Source organism: Heptranchias perlo, unplaced genomic scaffold (assembly GCF_035084215.1).
Source record: "Heptranchias perlo isolate sHepPer1 unplaced genomic scaffold, sHepPer1.hap1 HAP1_SCAFFOLD_171, whole genome shotgun sequence".
Taxonomy (NCBI): domain Eukaryota; kingdom Metazoa; phylum Chordata; class Chondrichthyes; order Hexanchiformes; family Hexanchidae; genus Heptranchias; species Heptranchias perlo.
In genome coordinates this window covers 303,994-322,257 of record NW_027138980.1, presented here as the reverse complement: position 1 = coordinate 322,257, position 18,264 = coordinate 303,994, and the positions used below count along the sequence as shown (strand labels likewise).

General features: G+C 53.0%; 1 protein-coding gene across 1 annotated transcript in view; it reads right to left on the bottom strand.

The window, feature by feature from the left end:
• The window catches only part of LOC137309604 (zinc finger protein 40-like), a 77,382-nt gene that overhangs the window by 35,677 nt on the left and 23,441 nt on the right, over positions 1–18,264 (bottom strand). The window contains exons 3-5 of the mRNA XM_067977710.1: positions 16,957–17,126; positions 16,575–16,703; positions 6,653–7,356 (exon numbers count right to left, since the gene is read on the bottom strand). Coding sequence (XP_067833811.1) covers positions 6,653–7,356; positions 16,575–16,703; positions 16,957–17,126 — 1,003 coding nt within the window. The remainder of the gene's footprint in view (positions 1–6,652; positions 7,357–16,574; positions 16,704–16,956; positions 17,127–18,264) is intronic.

Below are 18,264 nucleotides of genomic sequence, written 5' to 3'. Positions count from 1 at the left end.
TTACACACTGTGTATTAGAGTCTTGTAACATATATTACACAGTGTGTAGTATAGTCCTGTAACATATATTACACACTGTGTAGTATAGTCCTGTAACATATATTACACACCATGTATTAGCATCCTGTAACATATATTACACACTGTATATTAGAGTCCAGAATCAAATATTACACACTATGTATTAGGGTCCTGTAACATATATTGTATTGCACTCTGTGTAATGGAATCCTGCAACATATATTACACACTGTATTAGAGTCCTGTATCGTATATTACACACTGTGTATTGTAGGCCTGAAACATAGATTACACAACTTGTATTGGAGTCCTGTAACATATATTACACACTGCGTATTAGAATCTTGTAACATTTCTTACACACTGTGTATTCGAGTCCTGTAACATATATTACACACTGTGTAGTATCGTCCTGTAACATATATTGCACACTGTGTAGTATCGTCCTGTAACATATATTACACACTGTGTATTAGAGTCCTGTAACATATATTACACACTGTGTAGTATCGTCCTGTAACATATATTACACACTGTGTAGTATCGTCCTGGAACGTATATTACACACTGTGTATTAGAGTCCTGTAATATATATTACACACTGTGTATTAGAGTCCTGTAACATATATTACACACTGTGTATTAGAGTCCTGTAATATATATTACACACTGTGTATTAGAGTCCTGTAACATATATTACACACTGTGTATTAGAGTCCTGTAACATATATTACACACTGTGTATTAGAGTCCTGTAACATATATTACAAACTGTGTATTAGAGTCCTGTAACAAATAATACACACTATGTATTAGAGTCCTGTAACATATATTACACACTGTGTATTAGAGTCCTGTAACAAATAATACACACTATGTATTAGAGTCCTGTAACATATATGACACACTGTGTAGTATAGTCCTGTAACATATAATACACACTGTGTATTAGAGTCCTGTAACATATATTACACACTGTGTATTAGAGTCCTGTAACATATATTACACACTGTGTATTAGAGTCCTGTAACATATATTACACACTGTGTATTAGATGCCTGTAACATATATTACACACTGTGTAGTATAGTCCTGTAACATATATTACACACTGTGTAGTATAGTCCTGTAACATATATTACACACTGTGTAGTATAGTCCTGTAATATATATTACACACTGTGTATGAGAGTCCTGTAACATATATTACACACTGTGTATTCGAGTCCTGTAACATATATTACACACTGTGTATTCGAGTCCTGTAACATATATTACACACTGTGCATTAGAGTCCAGTAACATATATTACACAATGTGTATTGGAGTCCCGTAACATGTACTACACACTGTGTATTAGAATCCTGTAAGATACATTACACACTGTGTATTGGATTCCTGTAACATATATTACACACTGTGTAGTATAGTCCTGTAACATATATTGCACACGGTGTATTAGAGTCCTGTAATATATATTACACTGTGTATTAGAGTCCTGTAACATATATTACACACTGTGTATTAGAGTCCTGTAACATATATTACACACTGTGTATTCGAGTCCTGTAACATATATTACACACTTTGCATTAAAGTCCTATAATATGTACTACAAAGGGTAGTATAGTCCTGTAACATATATTACACACTGTGTATTGGAGTCCTGTAACGTATATTACACACTGTGTCTTAGAGTCCTGTAACATGTATTACACACTGTGTAGTATAGTCCTGTAACGTATATTACACACTGCATATTAGAGTCCTGTAACATATATTACACACTGTGTAGTATAGTCCTGTAACGTATATTACACACTGTATATTAGAGTCCTGTAACATATATTACACACTGTGTAGTATCGTCCTGCAACATATATTGCACACTGTGTAGTATCGTCCTGTAACATATATTACACACTGTGTATTAGAGTCCTGTAACATATATTACACACTGTGTAGTAGCGTCCTGTAACATATATTACACACTGTGTAGTATCGTCCTGTAACATATATTACACACTATGTATTAGAGTCCTGTAACATATATTACACACTGTGTATTAGAGTCCTGTAACATATATTACACACTGTGTATTAGAGTCCTGTAACATATATTACACACTGTGTAGTATCGTCCTGTAACATATATTACACACTATGTATTAGAGTCCTGTAACATATATTACACACTGTGTATTAGAGTCCTGTAACATATATTACACACTGTGTATTAGAGTCCTGTAACATATATTACACACTGTGTAGTATCGTCCTGTAACATATATTACACACTGCGTATTAGAGTCCTGTAATATATATTACACACACTGTATTAGAATGGGTGTGTGGCTGGGGTAGCCTCTGGGGGAAGGTGCTGGGCTGTGGGATGTGTAGGGGGCTGGGGGTGTGGCCCGGGATTGGCTGCTGAAGGACTGGGTGGAGGGTCTGGACATGGTGAGGGGGAGGGGCTGGAGATGGTGAGGGGGAGGGGCTGGAGATGGTGAGGGGGAGGGGCTGGAGATGGTGAGGGGGAGGGGCTGGAGATGGTGAGGGGGAGGGGCTGGAGATGGTGAGGGGGAGGGGCTGGAGATAGTGGGGTGAGGGGCTGAAGATGGTGAGGGGGAGGGGCTGGAGATGGTGAGGGGGAGGGGCTGGAGATGGTGAGGGGGAGGGGCTGGAGATGGTGAGGGGGAGGGGCTGGAGATGGTGAGGGGGAGGGGCTGGAGATGGTGAGGGGGAGGGGCTGGAGATGGTGAGGGGGAGGGGCTGGAGATGGTGAGGGGGAGGGGCTGAAGATGGTGAGGGGGAGGGGCTGGAGATGGTGAGGGGGAGGGGCTGGAGATGGTGAGGGGCTGGAGATGGTGAGGGGGAGGGGCTGGAGATGGTGAGGGGGAGGGGCTGGAGATGGTGAGGGGGAGGGGCTGGAGATGGTGAGGGGGCGAGGCTGGAGATGGTGAGGGGGAGGGGCTGGAGATGGTCAGGGGGAGGTGCTACAGATGGTGAGGGGGAGGGGCTGGAGATGGTGAGGGGGAGGGACTGGAGATGGTGAGGGGGAGGGGCTGGAGATGGTGAGGGGGAGGGGCTGGAGATGGTGAGGGGGAGGGGCTGGAGATGGTGAGGGGGAGGGGCTATAGATGGTGAGGGGGAGGGACTGGAGATGGTGAGGGGGAGGGGCTGGAGAGGGGGGAGGGGGAGGGGCTGGAGAGGGGGAGGGGCTGGAGATGGTGAGGGGGAGGGGCTGGAGATGGTGAGGGGGAGGGGCTGGAGATGGTGAGGGGGAGGGGCTGGAGATGGTGAGGGGGAGGGGCTGGAGATGGTGAGGGGGAGGGGCTATAGATGGTGAGGGGGAGGGACTGGAGATGGTGAGGGGGAGGGGCTGGAGAGGGGGAGGGGGAGGGGCTGGAGAGGGGGAGGGGCTGGAGATGGTGAGGGGGAGGGGCTGGAGATGGTGAGGGGGAGGGGCTGGAGATGGTGAGGGGGAGGGGCTGAAGATGGTGAGGGGGAGGGGCTGGAGATGGTGAGGGGGAGGGGCTGGAGATAGTCGGGGGAGGGGCTGGAGATAGTCTGGGGAGGGGCTCGAGATGGTGAGGGGGAGGGGCTGGAGACAGGGCTGGGGGGAGGGGCTGGGGACGGGGCAGGGGGGAGGGGCTGGGGAGGGGCAGGTGATGGTGAGGGGGAGGGGCTGGGGACGGGGCAGGGGGAGGGGCTGGGGTCGGGGCTGGGGGGAGGGGCTGGTGACGGGGCAGGGGGGAGGGGCTGGGGAGGGGCAGGTGATGGTGAGGGGGAGGGGCTGGGGACGGGACAGGGGGAGGGGCTGGCGATGGGGCAGGGGGGAGGGGCTGGGGAGGGGCAGGTGATGGTGAGGGGGAGGGGCTGGGGACGGGGCTGGGGGAGGGGGAGGGGCTGGGGAGGGTCAGGTGATGGTGAGGGGGAGGGGCTGGGGACGGGGCAGGGGGGAGGGGCCCTCGAGGTCCGTCCTGCCCTCCAGTGTCCAGTGCTGTCCGTGAGGTTGGAGGCTGCTCAGATCCCTGTGAGACATTGTGTAAGCCAGTGCAGGCTCCCATTAGTTGATCCACAGGTAGTGAGGGGCTCTGAGATATTTGTAATCAACAGAGAAAATAAGGGCCCCAGAATTCCTCTTCAATGGAAACAGGTCAATTTTGCACCTGAATTGTTTCGAACTCCTGCTGTGGGCCTTGTGACCCAGACACTCTGAACTTGTTGCTTTAACACAAACCCTCGGCAGGACACTCGGGGAAAAACTTCTCCCCATCAAGAAAAACTATAAATTACAGCCTCCCCAAAACCTTGAGCTAAAAATGATTAGAAAGAAAGACTGTCACGAGTTCAGGACGTTCCCACTGTGCTTTACTGCCCCTGAAGTACAGTGTAGTCACTGTTGTAATGTAGGAAGCACAGCAGCCAATCTGTGCACAGTAAGATCCCACGAACAGTAACGTGATTTTTTTATTATTTGTTCATGGGATGTGTGCGTCGCTGGTGAGGACGGCATTTATTGCCCATCCCTAATTGCCCTTGATAATGACCAGATGTTTTAATGATGATGTTTTAAGGAAAGGGAATTAGGGGTTATGGGGAGCGGGCAGGAAATTGGACATGAAGCTGAGTTCGGATCGGTCAATGCCCTGTGGGTGGCGGAGAGGGCCCAGGGGCTGAGTGGCCGGGTCCTGCTCCGACTTCTTGTGTTCTTAACCAGGCAGGGACTATTTTTCATACAGTGAGTTGTTATGATCTGGACTGCGCTCCCTGAAAGGGCGGTGGAAGCAGATTTAAGAATAACTTTCAAAAGGGAATTGGATAAATACTTGAAGGGAAAAGATTGACAGGACTATGGGGAAAGAGCAGGGGAATGGGACTGATTGGGTAGCTCTTTCAAAGAGCCGCCACAGGCATGATGGGCCGAATGCTGTAAGATTCTATGATTCTATGATTGAGGGATCAATATTGGCCAGGACTCCCTGCTCTTCTTCAAATAGTGCCCTGCGATCTTTTACATCCGCCTGAGGGGCAGACGGCGCCTCAGTTTAATGTCTCATCCAAAAGACGGCATCTCCGACAATGCAGCACTCCCTCAGTACTGACCCTCCGACAGTGCAGCATTCCCTCAGTACTGACCCTCCGACAGTGCAGCACTCCCTCAGTACTGACCCTCCGACAGTGCAGCACTCCCTCAGTACTGACCCTCCGACAGTGCAGCACTCCCTCAGTACTGACCCTCCGACAGTGCAGCGCTCCCTCAGTACTGACCCTCCGACAGTGCAGCTCTCCCTCAGTACTGACCCTCCGACAGTGCAGTTCTCCCTCAGTACTGACCCTCCGACAGTGCAGTGCTCCCTCAGTACTGACCCTCCGACAGTGCAGCACTCCCTCAGTACTGACCCTCCGACAGTGCAGTTCTCCCTCAGTACTGACCCTCCGACAGTGCAGTTCTCCCTCAGTACTGACCCTCCGACAGTGCAGCTCTCCCTCAGTACTGACCCTCCGACAGTGCAGTTCTCCCTCAGTACTGACCCTCCGACAGTGCAGTGCTCCCTCAGTACTGACCCTCCGACAGTGCAGCACTCCCTCAGTACTGACCCTCCGACAGTGCAGTTCTCCCTCAGTACTGACCCTCCGACAGTGCAGCACTCCCTCAGTACTGACCCTCCGACAGTGCAGCATTCCCTGAGTACTGACCCTCCGACAGTGCAGCACTCCCTCAGTACTGACCCTCCGACAGTGCAGCACTCCCTCAGTACTGACCCTCCGACAGTGCAGAGCTCCCTCAGTACTGACCCTCTGACAGTGCCGCACTCCCTCAGTACTGACCCTCCGACAGTGCAGCATTCCCTGAGTACTGACCCTCCGACAGTGCAGCGCTCCCTCAGTACTGACCCTCCGACAGTGCAGCACTCCCTCAGTACTGACCCTCCGACAGTGCGGCGCTCCCTCAGTACTGACCCTCCGACAGTGCAGTGCTCCCTCAGTACTGACCCTCCGACAGTGCAGCACTCCCTCAGTACTGACCCTCCGACAGTGCAGTGCTCCCGGAGTACTGACCCTCCGACAGTGCGGCGCTCCCTCAGTACTGACCCTCCGACAGTGCAGCGCTCCCTCAGTACTGACCCTCCGACAGTGCAGCGCTCCCTCAGTACTGACCCTCCGACAGTGCAGCACTCCCTCAGTACTGACCCTCCGACAGTGCAGTGCTCCCTCAGTACTGACCCTCCGACAGTGCAGTGCTCCCTCAGTACTGACCCTCCGACAGTGCAGCACTCCCTCAGTACTGACCCTCCGACAGTGCAGTGCTCCCTCAGTACTGACCCTCCGACAGTGCAGTGCTCCCTCAGTACTGACCCTCCGACAGTGCAGCACTCCCTCAGTACTGACCCTCCGACAGTGCAGTGCTCCCTCAGTACTGACCCTCCGACAGTGCAGTGCTCCCTCAGTACTGCACTGGGAGTGTCAGCCTGAATTTTGTCAAGTTTCTGGACTTAAACCCACAATCTTCTGACTCAGAGGCGAGAGTGCTCCACTGGCCGACTCTCCCACTGGCCGACTCTCCCACTGGCCGACTCTCCCACTGGCCGACTGCACTCTTGGTGAACACCATGAGTGGACTCACCTCCATCTCATGTGATGCCTTGCTCTGAAGAGGTGCTGTTGATTGTAGGTCTGGAATTGGTTCACTGGGACTTCTCTGTGTTTCTGTAGGGAGTGGCCTCACTTTGCTAGCAGTTGGAGATTGAACAACAGTACTCGCCTTAATTACTGAGCGTGGAGTTTGTGGATCACTGACATTTTCAATGTGAGAGGCAGACGAGGTTGAGAAATCAGACAAGACCTCGTTGTTTGTTTGTTGTGGGACTGCAGCCTGTGAACAACATGGCAACACACAATCTGTGGAGGTGTCTGGGCTGATTAGCTTGTTCAGGTCACTCTTGGCTATTGAGAGGTTGTGCAGCTGGGACATGGCTGAGATTTGAGGAATAGACCACATTACGATCTGTGGGCAAAGGGAGTCAACTGAGGAATGGGAGACTGGCAGTGCCCAAGTAACAACAGAGGTTTTGGAAAGGGACGGGATTTGTGACACAATGGAAGGTGTAGAGATCATTGATGTTGAGATGCTGGAGACGAGTGAGGTAACCACAGAGTCTCCTTGTTGGTAAAGGGTGAAACCAGCAATGGACTGAGGCGTGGGGTCAGTGAAGAGGTTGGAGTGTCGCTCGGAGGCTTGGAGTACAGCTGGACTTGCAGGGATAGTATGAGTCTGTGAGTGGGCTCTCTTCAAGAGATGATGTGTCTCCTTTAAACTCTGTCCTCGATCTAAAGAAAATCAATAAAATGACAGGCTGTGGTGAGTAGTTGTTTGAAGTTACCTGAGACAGGCAAACAATGAAATATCAACAAACATCCCAATGATATGTCCAATGAGCATCAGTGGAAGAGACGATACACAGAGAGACCGATCGACAGCTCACAGACTGGGGCCCAGAGTCTCACAGTCTGTGTCCCAGTTCCTCACAGTCTGTGTCCCAGTTCCTCACAGTCTGTGTCCCAGAGTCTCACAGTCTGTGTCCCAGAGTCTCACAGTCTGTGTCCCAGTTCCTCACAGTCTGTGTCCCAGTTCCTCACAGTCTGTGTCCCAGTTCCTCACAGTCTGTGTCCCAGTTCCTCACAGTCTGTGTCCCAGTTCCTCACAGTCTGTGTCCCAGATCCTCAGACTGTGTCCCAGTTCCTCACAGTCTGTGTCCCAGTTCCTCACAGACTGTGTCCCAGTTCCTCACAGTCTGTGTCCCAGTTCCTCACAGTCTGTGTCCCAGTTCCTCACAGTCTGTGTCCCAGAGTCTCACAGACTGTGTCCCAGTTCCTCACAGTCTGTGTCCCAGAGTCTCACAGTCTGTGTCCCAGAGTCTCACAGTCTGTGTCCCAGAGTCTCACAGACTGTGTCCCAGAGTCTCACAGTCTGTGTCCCAGTTCCTCACAGTCTGTGTCCCAGTTCCTCAGACTGTGTCCCAGTTCCTCACAGTCTGTGTCCCAGTTCCTCACAGTCTGTGTCCCAGTTCCTCACAGACTGTGACCCAGTTCCTCACAGTCTGTGTCCCAGTTCCTCACAGTCTGTGTCCCAGAGTCTCACAGACTGTGACCCAGTTCCTCACAGTCTGTGTCCCAGTTCCTCACAGACTGTGTCCCAGTTCCTCACAGTCTGTGTCCCAGAGTCTCACAGACTGTGACCCAGTTCCTCACAGTCTGTGTCCCAGTTCCTCACAGACTGTGTCCCAGTTCCTCACAGTCTGTGTCCCAGAGTCTCACAGTCTGTGTCCCAGAGTCTCACAGACTGAGGCCCAGAGTCTCACAGTCTGTGTCCCAGTTCCTCAGACTGTGTCCCAGTTCCTCACAGTCTGTGTCCCAGTTCCTCACAGTCTGTGTCCCAGTTCCTCACAGTCTGTGTCCCAGTTCCTCACAGACTGTGACCCAGTTCCTCACAGACTGTGTCCCAGTTCCTCACAGTCTGTGTCCCAGAGTCTCACAGTCTGTGTCCCAGTTCCTCAGACTGTGTCCCAGTTCCTCACAGTCTGTGTCCCAGTTCCTCACAATCTGTGTCCCAGAGTCTCACAGACTGTGTCCCAGTTCCTCACAGTCTGTGTCCCAGAGTCTCACAGTCTGTGTCCCAGTTCCTCACAGTCTGTGTCCCAGAGTCTCACAGTCTGTGTCCCAGAGTCTCACAGTCTGTGTCCCAGTTCCTCACAGTCTGTGTCCCAGTTCCTCACAGTCTGTGTCCCAGAGTCTCACAGTCTGTGTCCCAGAGTCTCACAGTCTGTGTCCCAGTTCCTCACAGTCTGTGTCCCAGAGTCTCACAGTCTGTGTCCCAGAGTCTCACAGTCTGTGTCCCAGAGTCTCACAGTCTGTGTCCCAGAGTCTCACAGTCTGTGTCCCAGTTCCTCACAGTCTGTGTCCCAGAGTCTCACAGTCTGTGTCCCAGAGTCTCACAGTCTGTGTCCCAGTTCCTCACAGTCTGTGTCCCAGTTCCTCACAGTCTGTGTCCCAGAGTCTCACAGTCTGTGTCCCAGAGTCTCACAGTCTGTGTCCCAGTTCCTCACAGTCTGTGTCCCAGAGTCTCACAGACTGTGTCCCAGTTCCTCACAGTCTGTGTCCCAGTTCCTCACAGTCTGTGTCCCAGAGTCTCACAGTCTGTGTCCCAGTTCCTCACAGTCTGTGTCCCAGAGTCTCACAGTCTGTGTCCCAGTTCCTCACAGTCTGTGTCCCAGTTCCTCACAGTCTGTGTCCCAGAGTCTCACAGTCTGTGTCCCAGTTCCTCACAGTCTGTGTCCCAGAGTCTCACAGTCTGTGTCCCAGAGTCTCACAGTCTGTGTCCCAGTTGCTCACCGTCTGTGTCCCAGTTCCTCACAGTCTGTGTCCCAGTTCCTCACAGTCTGTGTCCCAGAGTCTCACAGTCTGTGTCCCAGAGTCTTACAGTCTGTGTCCCAGTTCCTCACAGTCTGTGTCCCAATTCCTCACAGTCTGTGTCCCAGAGTCTCACAGTCTGTGTCCCAGAGTCTCACAGACTGTGTCCCAGTTCCTCACAGTCTGTGTCCCAGAGTCTCACAGACTGTGTCCCAGTTCCTCACAGTCTGTGTCCCAATTCCTCACAGTCTGTGTCCCAATTCCTCACAGTCTGTGTCCCAGTTCCTCACAGTCTGTGTCCCAGAGTCTCACAGTCTGTGTCCCAGTTCCTCACAGTCTGTGTCCCAGAGTCTCACAGACTGTGTCCCAGAGTCTCACAGTCTGTGTCCCAGTTCCTCACAGTCTGTGTCCAAGAGTCTCACAGACTGTGTCCCAGAGTCTCACAGTCTGTGTCCAAGAGTCTCACAGTCTGTGTCCCAGTTCCTCACAGTCTCTGTCCCAGAGTCTCACAGTCTGTGTCCCAGTTCCTCACAGTCTGTGTCAAAGAGTCTCACAGTCTGTGTCCCAGTTCCTCACAGTCTGTGTCCCAGTTCCTCACAGTCTGTGTCCCAGAGTCTCACAGACTGTGTCCCAGAGTCTCACAGTCTGTGTCCCAGAGTCTCACAGTCTGTGTCCCAGAGTCTCACATTCTGTGTCCCAGAGTCTCACAGTCTGTGTCCCAGTTCCTCACAGTCTGTGTCCCAGAGTCTCACAGTCTGTGTCCCAGTTCCTCACAGTCTGTGTCCCAGTTCCTCACAGTCTGTGTCCCAGAGTCTCACAGTCTGTGTCCCAGTTCCTCACAGTCTGTGTCCCAGAGTCTCACAGTCTGTGTCCCAGTTCCTCACAGTCTGTGTCCCAGTTCCTCACATTCTGTGTCCCAGAGTCTCACAGTCTGTGTCCCAGAGTCTCACATTCTGTGTCCCAGTTCCTCACAGTCTGTGTCCCAGAGTCTCACAGTCTGTGTCCCAGTTCCTCACAGTCTGTGTCCCAGAGTCTCACATTCTGTGTCCCAGAGTCTCACAGTCTGTGTCCCAGAGTCTCACATTCTGTGTCCCAGTTCCTCACAGTCTGTGTCCCAGAGTCTCACAGTCTGTGTCCCAGTTCCTCACAGTCTGTGTCCCAGAGTCTCACAGTCTGTGTCCCAGAGTCTCACAGTCTGTGTCCCAGAGTCTCACAGTCTGTGTCCCAGAGTCTCACAGTCTGTGTCCCAGTTCCTCACAGTCTGTGTCCCAGAGTCTCACAGTCTGTGTCCCAGTTCCTCACAGTCTGTGTCCCAGAGTCTCACAGTCTGTGTCCCAGAGTCTCACAGTCTGTGTCCCAGAGTCTCACAGTCTGTGTCCCAGTTCCTCACAGTCTGTGTCCCAGAGTCTCACAGTCTGTGTCCCAGTTCCTCACAGTCTGTGTCCCAGTTCCTCACAGTCTGTGTCCCAGAGTCTCACAGTCTGTGTCCCAGTTCCTCACAGTCTGTGTCCCAGAGTCTCACAGTCTGTGTCCCAGAGTCTCACAGTCTGTGTCCCAGTTGCTCACAGTCTGTGTCCCAGTTCCTCACAGTCTGTGTCCCAGTTCCTCACAGTCTGTGTCCCAGAGTCTCACAGTCTGTGTCCCAGAGTCTTACAGTCTGTGTCCCAGTTCCTCACAGTCTGTGTCCCAATTCCTCACAGTCTGTGTCCCAGAGTCTCACAGTCTGTGTCCCAGAGTCTCACAGACTGTGTCCCAGTTCCTCACAGTCTGTGTCCCAGAGTCTCACAGACTGTGTCCCAGTTCCTCACAGTCTGTGTCCCAGTTCCTCACAGTCTGTGTCCCAGTTCCTCACAGTCTGTGTCCCAGAGTCTCACAGACTGTGTCCCAGAGTCTCACAGTCTGTGTCCCAGTTCCTCACAGTCTGTGTCCAAGAGTCTCACAGACTGTGTCCCAGAGTCTCACAGTCTGTGTCCAAGAGTCTCACAGTCTGTGTCCCAGTTCCTCACAGTCTGTGTCCCAGAGTCTCACAGTCTGTGTCCCAGTTCCTCACAGTCTGTGTCCCAGAGTCTCACAGTCTGTGTCCCAGTTCCTCACAGTCTGTGTCCCAGTTCCTCACAGTCTGTGTCCCAGAGTCTCACAGACTGTGTCCCAGAGTCTCACAGTCTGTGTCCCAGAGTCTCACAGTCTGTGTCCCAGAGTCTCACATTCTGTGTCCCAGAGTCTCACAGTCTGTGTCCCAGTTCCTCACAGTCTGTGTCCCAGAGTCTCACATTCTGTGTCCCAGTTCCTCACAGTCTGTGTCCCAGAGTCTCACAGTCTGTGTCCCAGTTCCTCACAGTCTGTGTCCCAGAGTCTCACATTCTGTGTCCCAGAGTCTCACAGTCTGTGTCCCAGAGTCTCACATTCTGTGTCCCAGTACCTCACAGTCTGTGTCCCAGAGTCTCACAGTCTGTGTCCCAGTTCCTCACAGTCTGTGTCCCAGAGTCTCACAGTCTGTGTCCCAGAGTCTCACAGTCTGTGTCCCAGAGTCTCACAGTCTGTGTCCCAGAGTCTCACAGTCTGTGTCCCAGAGTCTCACAGTCTGTGTCCCAGTTCCTCACAGTCTGTGTCCCAGAGTCTCACAGTCTGTGTCCCAGAGTCTCACAGTCTGTGTCCCAGTTCCTCACAGTCTGTGTCCCAGAGTCTCACAGTCTGTGTCCCAATTCCTCACAGTCTGTGTCCCAGTTCCTCACAGTCTGTGTCCCAGAGTCTCACAGTCTGTGTCCCAGTTCCTCACAGTCTGTGTCCCAGAGTCTCACAGACTGTGTCCCAGAGTCTCACAGTCTGTGTCCCAGAGTCTCACAGTCTGTGTCCCAGTTCCTCACAGTCTGTGTCCCAGTTCCTCACATTCTGTGTCCCAGAGTCTCACAGTCTGTGTCCCAGAGTCTCACATTCTGTGTCCCAGTTCCTCACAGTCTGTGTCCCAGAGTCTCACAGTCTGTGTCCCAGTTCCTCACAGTCTGTGTCCCAGAGTCTCACATTCTGTGTCCCAGAGTCTCACAGTCTGTGTCCCAGAGTCTCACATTCTGTGTCCCAGTTCCTCACAGTCTGTGTCCCAGAGTCTCACAGTCTGTGTCCCAGTTCCTCACAGTCTGTGTCCCAGAGTCTCACAGTCTGTGTCCCAGTTCCTCACAGTCTGTGTCCCAGTTCCTCACATTCTGTGTCCCAGAGTCTCACAGTCTGTGTCCCAGAGTCTCACATTCTGTGTCCCAGTTCCTCACAGTCTGTGTCCCAGAGTCTCACAGTCTGTGTCCCAGTTCCTCACAGTCTGTGTCCCAGAGTCTCACATTCTGTGTCCCAGAGTCTCACAGTCTGTGTCCCAGAGTCTCACATTCTGTGTCCCAGTTCCTCACAGTCTGTGTCCCAGAGTCTCACAGTCTGTGTCCCAGTTCCTCACAGTCTGTGTCCCAGAGTCTCACAGTCTGTGTCCCAGAGTCTCACAGTCTGTGTCCCAGAGTCTCACAGTCTGTGTCCCAGAGTCTCACAGTCTGTGTCCCAGTTCCTCACAGTCTGTGTCCCAGAGTCTCACAGTCTGTGTCCCAGTTCCTCACAGTCTGTGTCCCAGAGTCTCACAGTCTGTGTCCCAGAGTCTCACAGTCTGTGTCCCAGAGTCTCACAGTCTGTGTCCCAGTTCCTCACAGTCTGTGTCCCAGAGTCTCACAGTCTGTGTCCCAGTTCCTCACAGTCTGTGTCCCAGTTCCTCACAGTCTGTGTCCCAGAGTCTCACAGTCTGTGTCCCAGTTCCTCACAGTCTGTGTCCCAGAGTCTCACAGTCTGTGTCCCAGAGTCTCACAGTCTGTGTCCCAGTTGCTCACAGTCTGTGTCCCAGTTCCTCACAGTCTGTGTCCCAGTTCCTCACAGTCTGTGTCCCAGAGTCTCACAGTCTGTGTCCCAGAGTCTTACAGTCTGTGTCCCAGTTCCTCACAGTCTGTGTCCCAATTCCTCACAGTCTGTGTCCCAGAGTCTCACAGTCTGTGTCCCAGAGTCTCACAGACTGTGTCCCAGTTCCTCACAGTCTGTGTCCCAGAGTCTCACAGACTGTGTCCCAGTTCCTCACAGTCTGTGTCCCAATTCCTCACAGTCTGTGTCCCAGTTCCTCACAGTCTGTGTCCCAGTTCCTCACAGTCTGTGTCCCAGAGTCTCACAGACTGTGTCCCAGAGTCTCACAGTCTGTGTCCCAGTTCCTCACAGTCTGTGTCCAAGAGTCTCACAGACTGTGTCCCAGAGTCTCACAGTCTGTGTCCAAGAGTCTCACAGTCTGTGTCCCAGTTCCTCACAGTCTGTGTCCCAGAGTCTCACAGTCTGTGTCCCAGTTCCTCACAGTCTGTGTCCCAGAGTCTCACAGTCTGTGTCCCAGTTCCTCACAGTCTGTGTCCCAGTTCCTCACAGTCTGTGTCCCAGAGTCTCACAGACTGTGTCCCAGAGTCTCACAGTCTGTGTCCCAGAGTCTCACAGTCTGTGTCCCAGAGTCTCACATTCTGTGTCCCAGAGTCTCACAGTCTGTGTCCCAGTTCCTCACAGTCTGTGTCCCAGAGTCTCACAGTCTGTGTCCCAGTTCCTCACAGTCTGTGTCCCAGTTCCTCACAGTCTGTGTCCCAGAGTCTCACAGTCTGTGTCCCAGTTCCTCACAGTCTGTGTCCCAGAGTCTTACAGTCTGTGTCCCAGTTCCTCACAGTCTGTGTCCCAATTCCTCACAGTCTGTGTCCCAGAGTCTCACAGTCTGTGTCCCAGAGTCTCACATTCTGTGTCCCAGTTCCTCACAGTCTGTGTCCCAGAGTCTCACAGTCTGTGTCCCAGTTCCTCACAGTCTGTGTCCCAGAGTCTCACATTCTGTGTCCCAGAGTCTCACAGTCTGTGTCCCAGAGTCTCACATTCTGTGTCCAAGAGTCTCACAGTCTGTGTCCCAGAGTCTCACAGTCTGTGTCCCAGAGTCTCACAGTCTGTGTCCCAGAGTCTCACATTCTGTGTCCCAGTACCTCACAGTCTGTGTCCCAGAGTCTCACAGTCTGTGTCCCAGTTCCTCACAGTCTGTGTCCCAGAGTCTCACAGTCTGTGTCCCAGAGTCTCACAGTCTGTGTCCCAGAGTCTCACAGTCTGTGTCCCAGAGTCTCACAGTCTGTGTCCCAGAGTCTCACAGTCTGTGTCCCAGTTCCTCACAGTCTGTGTCCCAGAGTCTCACAGTCTGTGTCCCAGAGTCTCACAGTCTGTGTCCCAGTTCCTCACAGTCTGTGTCCCAGAGTCTCACAGTCTGTGTCCCAATTCCTCACAGTCTGTGTCCCAGTTCCTCACAGTCTGTGTCCCAGAGTCTCACAGTCTGTGTCCCAGTTCCTCACAGTCTGTGTCCCAGAGTCTCACAGACTGTGTCCCAGAGTCTCACAGTCTGTGTCCCAGTTCCTCACAGTCTGTGTCCAAGAGTCTCACAGACTGTGTCCCAGAGTCTCACAGTCTGTGTCCAAGAGTCTCACAGTCTGTGTCCCAGTTCCTCACAGTCTGTGTCCCAGAGTCTCACAGTCTGTGTCCCAGTTCCTCACAGTCTGTGTCCCAGAGTCTCACAGTCTGTGTCCCAGTTCCTCACAGTCTGTGTCCCAGTTCCTCACAGTCTGTGTCCCAGAGTCTCACAGACTGTGTCCCAGAGTCTCACAGTCTGTGTCCCAGAGTCTCACAGTCTGTGTCCCAGAGTCTCACATTCTGTGTCCCAGAGTCTCACAGTCTGTGTCCCAGTTCCTCACAGTCTGTGTCCCAGAGTCTCACAGTCTGTGTCCCAGTTCCTCACAGTCTGTGTCCCAGTTCCTCACAGTCTGTGTCCCAGAGTCTCACAGTCTGTGTCCCAGTTCCTCACAGTCTGTGTCCCAGAGTCTCACAGTCTGTGTCCCAGTTCCTCACAGTCTGTGTCCCAGAGTCTCACAGTCTGTGTCCCAGTTCCTCACAGTCTGTGTCCCAGAGTCTCACAGTCTGTGTCCCAGTTCCTCACAGTCTGTGTCCCAGTTCCTCACATTCTGTGTCCCAGTGTCTCACAGTCTGTGTCCCAGAGTCTCACATTCTGTGTCCCAGTTCCTCACAGTCTGTGTCCCAGAGTCTCACAGTCTGTGTCCCAGTTCCTCACAGTCTGTGTCCCAGAGTCTCACATTCTGTGTCCCAGAGTCTCACAGTCTGTGTCCCAGAGTCTCACATTCTGTGTCCCAGTACCTCACAGTCTGTGTCCCAGAGTCTCACAGTCTGTGTCCCAGTTCCTCACAGTCTGTGTCCCAGAGTCTCACAGTCTGTGTCCCAGAGTCTCACAGTCTGTGTCCCAGAGTCTCACAGTCTGTGTCCCAGAGTCTCACAGTCTGTGTCCCAGTTCCTCACAGTCTGTGTCCCAGAGTCTCACAGTCTGTGTCCCAGAGTCTCACAGTCTGTGTCCCAGTTCCTCACAGTCTGTGTCCCAGTCACTGCCAGCCAAGCTTGTGCTCCAATGACACCTGATTTTCAAGCAATTCACTGCCAGTAACAGGAAACCCTTGTCTCCTGAGATTTACTGTGGTGAATGTTAAAGCTGATGGGTCTTTTGAAAACTTTCCACCCATAGCCGGGGCCAACAATTCGGGGTAACTTTGTAGCTCTGGTCAATAATTGGTTGTGAGTTTGGAGACAGAGAGTGGGGATGAAGGGAAGGCTCTGTGATTGGCAGGGTGTGACTGGTGGTGTCCCCAGGGTGCTGGTGCCTCAGCCTTTCACTCGATTTGTAAATGACTTGAATGAAAGAATTGAGAGTTAGAATTCATCCAATTAAGGCCTGAGATTGAAGATCAGAGTATTTCTGAAGCTGTGCTGTGAATTGTCTGATTGTGAGGACTCTGATCATTGTTTAATCTCACAATGTCCACAGGCCTGTGGCTCTGACAGTCCATCTCACTTTCCCTCCGCCCACACAAATTTAACAAACTCCCTTCGAAGGGCAGTTGGAATCATCTCTGTGGGTCAGGTGAAGGGGCCAGGGTCAAGGTGCACGGCAAGGAGAGGTGTGTCCTGCGTGTAACCCCTGCCCTTATAGACCTGGGATATTAGGAACTCCCCACCTACAGAGCACAAACCAACCCTTGCCATCAATAATGATATCACACCTTGATCATCTCTGTCAGCACACCTTCCACCATCTTCCACAGGAACATTCTCCTCTGGGCATGTCCAGACCTCTGGCTCCATGTGCTTTTCACTGTGAACCTTGGACTTGGTGTGCTTTGTTAAGTTCCCTGAGAAAATGAGAGAGCTTTTTGGTTAATGGTTCCAATGGTTGGTCCCCTCTGACAGGGGTCAACGGTCGGTCCCCTCTGACAGGGGTCAATGGTCGGTCCCCTCTGACAGGGGTCAACGGCCGGTCCCCTCTGACAGGGGTCAACGGTCGGTCCCCTCTGACAGGGGTCAACGGTCGGTCCCCTCTGACAGGGGTCAACGGCCGGTCCCCTCTGACAGGGGTCTGTCTGCCCTCAGAGACAGGGCCCCTACCTTTTGTTTTGAAGGAGCAATTGCAGATCTTGCAGTGATGAGGACGCGAGTTGTTGTGAGTCTGTAGGTGGATCTTCAGGGTGCTGGCTTTCTTACAGCACCTCCCACATTCCTGACACGAGCGTTTCCCTCGGCCACGACCTCTCTCACATAACTCATCCACTTTATGTCTGGGAAGAGGATTGGAAGGATGAGCTTTGCAGAGTCAGTGAGAGAAACGGTGCACAAATAAACAACCATCATTCCACCAGCAGAGCTCGCAATCTTGTAGATTATTGTATTCTGACCCTTCACTGACCTCTACCGTTTAACCCTTTCAGTGAGTACAGTTTCACAGTTATTGACTGTCTGGGCGATATTCCAGGAGGTTCCACAGGACCTGCAAACATCCTGGTCCCACCAGTCCAGTAAAACCCAGGCACCAATCAGAACGGGCAAAACAGCTCCAACATGGAAGGGTGCAGCAGCCCCTCGACACACCAGGCTCACTCCCCACTCCCCAGGCTCACTCCCCACTCCCCAGGCTCACTCCCCACTCCCCATTCTCACTCCCCAGGCTCACTCCCCACTCCCCAGGCTCACTCCCCAGGCTCACTCCCCACTCCCCAGGCTCACTCCCCACTCCCCAGGCTCACTCCCCACTCCCCATTCTCACTCCCCAGGCTCACTCCCCACTCCCCAGGCTCACTCCCCAGGCTCACTCCCCACTCCCCAGGCTCACTCCCCACTCCCCAGGCTCACTCCCCACTCCCCATTCTCACTCCCCAGGCTCACTCCCCACTCCCCAGGCTCACTCCCCAGGCTCACTCCCCACTCCCCAGGCTCACTCCCCACTCCCCAGGCTCACTCCCCACTCCCCAGGCTCACTCCCCACTCCCCATTCTCACTCCCCAGGCTCACTCCCCACTCCCCAGGCTCACTCCCCACTCCCCAGGCTCACTCCCCACTCCCCATTCTCACTCCCCAGGCTCACTCCCCACTCCCCAGGCTCACTCCCCAGGCTCACTCCCCACTCCCCAGGCTCACTCCCCACTCCCCAGGCTCACTCCCCACTCCCCAGGCTCACTCCCCACTCCCCATTCTCACTCCCCAGGCTCACTCCCCACTCCCCAGGCTCACTCCCCACTCCCCAGGCTCACTCCCCACTCCCCATTCTCACTCCCCAGGCTCACTCCCCACTCCCCAGGCTCACTCCCCAGGCTCACTCCCCACTCCCCAGGCTCACTCCCCACTCCCCAGGCTCACTCCCCACTCCCCAGGCTCACTCCCCACTCCCCATTCTCACTCCCCAGGCTCACTCCCCACTCC